This window comes from Gekko japonicus, unplaced genomic scaffold (assembly GCF_001447785.1).
Source record: "Gekko japonicus isolate JY-2015 unplaced genomic scaffold, Gekko_japonicus_V1.1 scaffold3303, whole genome shotgun sequence".
Taxonomy (NCBI): domain Eukaryota; kingdom Metazoa; phylum Chordata; class Lepidosauria; order Squamata; family Gekkonidae; genus Gekko; species Gekko japonicus.
Window position 1 is genome coordinate 111,921 of NW_015162573.1, and position 6,515 is coordinate 118,435.

The following is a 6,515-nucleotide window of genomic DNA, read 5'->3' on the forward strand; positions in this document are numbered from 1 at the left end:
GGCCCCGGCCCCGCCCGGGCACGCGCCCCCCCCCCGCTCGGCCTGGGGAAGGCTCCGCAGCTGAGAGGGAGGCATCGGCCGGGACTGCGAAGCAAAGGCCCCGCGGCCCCCCACCCCTCACCCCGTCTCAGGGGGGTCACTAGCAAGGCTCCCTCTAAGCCGTGGAGCCTTGTGAGCAAAAATTCTCCTTTGTGTGCTCCTGGCATTAAAGTGGTGAGCGAGCCGTTTGGCTGCCGCATAAATTAGGTTGCCCTGGAGCCCCCTCCTTCCCGAGCTGAGTCAACCAATGTGTGAGCCAGAGGCTAAAAAACTGGGAGCTAGCTCACACCCACTCCGCTTAGAGGGAACACTGGTTGTGAGCGAGTGATTTGGCTCCTGCATAAATTAGGTTGCTCTGGAGCCCTCCTTCCTGAGCTAAGACAGAAATGTGTGAGCCAGAGGCTAAAAACCTGTGAGCTAGCTCACACTCACTCAGCTGAGAGGGAACACTGGTCACTAGCGGTGTTCCCTCTAAGCCAAGTCCGCGTGAGCTAGCCTCCGGCTCACACACTTCTGTCCTGGCTCAGGGAAGGGGGGGGGGAATGGCTCCAGAGCAAAGCAGCCCAAAAATGAGGGGGCCACAGTCACAGAACAGACCGCAGAAAGAAGAAACCGCGAGGTAGCTGCGCTAGAAAATATTTCAATAAACAATCACAAAACGATAGAACATTGCGGGAGACCACGGTCACGCCATTTTCAACTGCCTTGTGCAGTGCATTTATATGATTTTTGCACACATTGCGGGAGACCATGGTCACGCCATTTTCAACTGCCTTGTGCAGTGCATTTATATGATTTTTGCACACATTGTGTGCAAAAATCATATAAATGCACTGCACAAGGCAGTTGAAAATGGCGTGACCATGGTCTCCCGCAATGTGTGCAAAAATCATATAAATGCACTGCACAAGGCAGTTGAAAATGGCGTGACCATGGTCTCCCGCATTGTGTGCAAAAATCATATAAATGCACTGCACAAGGCAGTTGAAAATGGTCTCCCGCAATGTTCTATCGTTTCGATACTATTCTTCTTCCCAAAGTGGGTGAAAGCCTTACATGCAGCGACTCTTGGTCTGTCCTTTCAACAAGTAGGTATCCAAAAACTTCATTATTATTCACCGATGTCTCATAACTTAGTTGCAAGAAATTCTCTGAAAGAGTGCTCCTAGGGCAAAGTGCTTGTATAATGCCTGAATGTTCCAGAGCAAAGTAGCCAAAGCCCCCGCTCACCCCTTGAAGGCCAGTAGCTCACAAAGCAGAGTTTTTGCTCACGAGCCTTCACACCTTACAGGGGGCATCGGAGGCAGAGACAGGCAGGGGCAAACCACCTCCATTGGTCTTTCACCTTGGAAACCCTATGGAGTCACCATCAGCCGCCTGTGAACAGGGCACTTCCCACCACCCATCATCTCACTACAAGAGAGACTCACTTAAGAGCAAATGTTACAACTAGAGCGCATCTGCAGAAGTGATTTTTACTGCTTTCCTTTTGCAGATCCTCGTGCTCCAGAAGCGCCTGCTAAGGGGGCCAGGACCACCACAACATGCTACCATAACCAACAGCCCCCAAGAGGAGTCGCCAGAGAACCGAAAGAACAGCGGAGGTCGCAGAAGACGCACTGGAGAGAACTGGAAGAAGAAGCCCACTCGCCGGATAAAACGAAAGATCGGAGCCGGGAGAGTACCTGGTAGGGCTCCCCCCACCCCAGAAGTACTGTGGCCATAGTTAGGGTTTCTGCATAGTTCTCTGCACCATGTACCGTGTAAGCCACTCAGAGCCCTTCGGGAGTGAGCGGGCTACAAATTGAAAGTATAAATAAAATAAATAAATAAATCCTGGGCCTGTGGCAAGTGAGGAGATGAGAGAAGCAGCAGCAGTAGAACTTGGCACAGCCTCTCATGCCAAGGGGGCTGCATAACTGAAGCTGAGCACTCTGCCCTATGAAGAAAGCAGGAGAGAAGCCAGTGGCTGCTGTTCAGTACCACTGAAATAGACGTCGCTCAAAGGATCCAGACAAGGTCTTGGCTCCAAGCAGGGTCTCTTTGATAAACAGAGCCAGCATATTGTTATAAAGTAATAATGCAAGGCTTTTAAAATACCACATCAAGACAAATGACGCCAAATGATACACTTAGATTGAATACAGACATTTCAGGAGTTATTTATTTTCATTCATTTAGTTGGTATTGCAGAATAAGATTGGTGACTGAACATGCTATCTAAGATAGACTATGAAATGTCAGTCAGCTTTGGCGGTTACTTCTTGCTTACAGCTTTTCACAGCATCCAGCTTTTGACCACCCAGTGCTCTAAGAAGTGAAGGGTGTTCTTTCCTTAGCTGTTGTAGACTTTCCGGGCTGTATGGCCATGGTCTTGGCACTGTAGGACCTGGCGCTTCGCTAGCAGCTGTGACTGGCATCTGCTCTTTCCATCCCTGTTTCTGTTTTTAGCTTGGGAATAGTGTGGAAATGTCTTCATGATTAAACTAGTTGCCCTCTGCCGACCAGCTGTTGAAAGCTTAGTGGATACACACCACCACTACTTTATCTAGACAACAACCCATCTGCAATTGTTAATTGTGCAGACAGGATACATAGTTAAAGGCAGAACTACCTGCAGGTTCTTCCCCACACCCATGGGCCTGTTTGCAGTTCATCCCTCATGACTCTCACAATGTTGTGTCACCCCACATACCCATCTTGGCAAGCTGCTCTCTTTCCTACGGTTTCAATTTTCTACCAACACTTCCACCAAGTCTCACTACCTAGCACTGCCAAAGCGATGTGCTGCATTTCACCAAGCAACCGCACAAATTGCTCCCCCTCCCCCTTTGGGACAGCAGAAAACTGTACCTTATTATAAGTGTTTTAACTAGTGTTAACTATTTAAACCTACATATACCCTGTGGTTTGCCCATTACATCTGAATGGCAATTTAAATGATAACCCTTTCATTAAAAGTCTTACATTAGTTTAACAGCTTAACAATGTACAGTATACTAATTTCCCCCTATCAGCAGCAGAAATGAGAGAGAGAGAGAACATTCGGGTTTTTCTCTTTGTAACAACATTTAAAAAACAGTATCACTTGACATGCGTGTACCACTTTGGTGACGTATACAGGACAAAGACAAAGCCTGATTTATTAATGGCATGCTGTAGATACGTTCACAATACTCAATAATAAATTAAAATAAAAACCCCTCTTCCCTTGCCGTTTTAAGCTCCTATCACATTTGGCACAATGTGGCCCTTGACCGATTGGACTCCCCGCCCTGCCCGGTCCTCGGCTGTGTGGGCAAGCCGGCAGACAGTCTTAACATGCCTAATGTAACTGCAGGGGAGGGGAGAAGTGCCTCCCATTGATTCTCAACACTGAGGTCAACATCCAAAACGTAAACAAAATCTTATATGTTTATGCTAAAGACAATTTTGTGTTCAAACACAGAGATAAGTAACATGATGCCAAAGCCTAACAAAATCCCAGCGTTTTGTAACAGGAAGTATCCCCAGCGGCTGCATCCATGATCACTGGCGTCATTATGGAGCATTTCAGGCACCTGAATGAAACAAAAAAGGAAGAATTAGCAATCAAGGCAGTGTTGTGAATGGCCAGGCCAGCCACAGGAAGCAGGCTGACTGACCTCCCTCAGTGGGTTTTCCTGGAGGCAGCTGACTGGACGCCATGAAGATGCTGTGCAAAATGGAACCTCGGTCTGATCCAGCAGGGCTTCTTTTGGACAAATCCACCCAGGGGCATCTATTCTAGCCTAAACGTCTTAACAAATTGAGTTTCCTCACCCCACTCTCTTTTTCGCCGCAGCTCACAGACCTGCTAGGTCAGCACGTGAATTAAGGCCAGGCATATGGAGGACTCCAGGGCAATTTCCCCAGTGCTGATGTCGTCACAAGTGCCGGAGGAACGGTGTTCCAGCTACAAATATTTACAAACAGGGTGTTGCCAATATCCAGTGCTCTTCATGCCACTATATATTAATCCAGTGTTCTGGTCCCCATGTGGGTAGTGAGATCCATGCACAGAGGGGTGGGCCATGAGGAATCCCACTTTATAAAACACCGGTTTTTGAACGTGTGTGTGTGTGTGTGTGTGTAAAGTGCCGTCAAGGTTTTTAAGGCAAATGAGTGAGCAGATGTGGTCTGTCATTCCCTTTCTTTGCAAAGTCTTCTTTGGTGTCTCCCACTCACGTGCTGCCCTGCTTAGCTTCTGGTGTCTGATGAGATCAGGCTACACGATACCAATTTACATCCCAATTTTTGAATAGCAACATCTACAGGTATGCATAAGTTTTGAAAAAGCAAACCATCCAGATTCTGTCAAGCCACGCTATAATGGACCCAAAGGCAAGCACCTCAAAGATTCTGAACGAAGCCCTGGTGGGGGCTGCCAAGAGGGGAGGAGGGGAGCAGAGAGGGAACAGTGAGCAGGGAGAAGCAGGAGCCCCCCCCCCCCAATTCCTCATGGTCTCTTCACTTGTACTCACCATATCAACAAGAGCCACATACATGAAGAGCCCAGCTGTAAGTGCGAAGATCCACATGGAAACATTGTCAGCGTAATGACCAATGAGTATCCCAGTGGCCATGCCAAGGTATGCCAGCATGGCGGAGAGCGCATTATAAAGAACTGCTTGTCTGACAGTCATGCCAGCTTTGAGAAGTACAGCAAAGTCTCCTGCAGAAGACAGGGAAGGCTCATGACAATCCGATAACCGGCAGTCCGATAACTATGTTAAACAGTCCTCAGTGTAGCACTCCCATTTCCCCACCATTGGAGATTGTCCAGAAACAGTGAGGACTTAAAATGCTCTTTTTCTTTCTTCAAGTACAATTTTGTATAAAAATCCAGTGACTCATGAAAGCTCATACTCTGCCACATATTTTGTGTCTTTAAGTTGCTACTGAACTCTTGCTTTTTTCTACTGTGTAAAAGAGATTTATCTAGCTTCACCCATGCACCACGGGAAATATTTTTGGGCTGTATCAGTTTCCTTTCAACCTTTAAGACACAGGCATTCAAGGAAGCTGGACGGAGGCAAGAGAAGCATCACTTTGCAATTATTATTATTTTGGTCTCTAGATACAAGCCATGACTTTCAGGTGAACAACCTCAGGGACCAGGTGAAAGCATTTGAGGATCTGTCCCACAACTACCATTTTAACTCACTCACTATGCTGTCCACCGTACATGAGGACCCTATTCAGGAATAGGGGACAAAAAGGCCCTTTCCCTCCCAATCCTATATTAACCTGTCAAGGGTAGTAAGAGGGATAAAAGTGGAAAGCTTTTTAGACTGAACTACTTTGTTATCTGAAAGAACTGAAGCTATATGAGTAATGGAGAACTACCAAATCTTAATTTCTAAAAATTAAAATGACTAACCCAGTGTTGCACACAAAGTAAGGCTTTTTTAACATAAGAACACAAGAAGAGCCCTGCTGGGTCAGACCAGTGAGGGTCCATCTAGTCCAGCATCCTGTCTCACCCAGTGGCCAGCCAGTTCCTCTGGACAGCCAACAACAGGGCAGAGAGGCCAAGGCCTTCCCCTGAGGTTGCCTCCTGGCTCTGGGATTCAGAGGATCAGGGCCCCTAAATGTGGAGGTTCCTCTGAGACACCAGGGCGAGTAGCCACTGATAGACGTATCCACCAAGACTTATCCTCCATGAATCTATCTAATCCCCTTTTAAAGCTATCTCTCCCTATATAATACCTGAGTAGTAGTCTCGCAACGTTCGATGCGTGCCAACAGTGTTTGGCCGCAAGAACTGCCAGTCAGAAGACACTGACTGGATTGGCTGGCTGCTTTGCGGAGTCCCGCCCACGTCAGCCCCGGCCAGTGCCTTCGGCTCACTCTGCTCTGGTCCTCGGACAGGACAGGACCGTCTGCAGGGAGCCGGGGAGCGCTCCGGAGGCTGTGGGGCCCAGCCAGAGAAGCACTACAGAGTTGCCGTTTCCCTCACCCCGTTTTTGCCGATCCCCTGCCACCAACGCCGATGTCCGTCCCCGGGGCCCAGCTGGCCCCGCAAACACCGCCGCCACGGCCAACACCTGCACTGGGCCTGTCGCCGACTCCGTCGCTGCCAAGCCGTGTGCCCGCATCACCAGCTGCCGCCGCAGCCTCCAGCAGTCCCGTGGCTCCATTGCCTGCAGCTGCCCCTGACCTTACTAGGCCTCGGGGCAGCTCGGTCTGCTTCGCCGTGAGAGTGGAGAGCAGCAACGGACCCCACCGTACCGCTTCTCCTGCCCACTTGGCTTCAGAAGCTTTCGGGGGTGGAGCAGATGAGGGGCGGCGGCGCTGAGCCGGCCACCGCGCCCCGTTTCCGCCGCTCCACCCGTCCCCACCGTCCCAGGCTTTCGAGGGGGAGCAGGTGAGGGGCGGTGGTGCTGAGCCGGCCGCCGCGGCCCATTTTCGCCCCTCCACCTTCCCCAGCTTTCAGGGTGAGCATGCGGGGGGGA

General features: G+C 49.7%; 1 protein-coding gene across 2 annotated transcripts in view; it reads right to left on the minus strand.

The window, feature by feature from the left end:
* Positions 1 to 2,197: 2,197 nt before the first annotated feature.
* Positions 2,198 to 6,515, minus strand: part of SLC39A6 (solute carrier family 39 (zinc transporter), member 6) — a 26,278-nt gene continuing 21,960 nt past the window's right edge. For both annotated transcript variants that reach the window (XM_015406431.1, XM_015406430.1), the window contains 2 exons: positions 4,542 to 4,732; positions 2,198 to 3,599 (listed from right to left, as the gene is read on the minus strand). In XM_015406431.1, the coding sequence (XP_015261917.1) occupies positions 3,447 to 3,599; positions 4,542 to 4,732 (344 nt within the window). In that variant the 3' untranslated portion in view covers positions 2,198 to 3,446. The remainder of the gene's footprint in view (positions 3,600 to 4,541; positions 4,733 to 6,515) is intronic.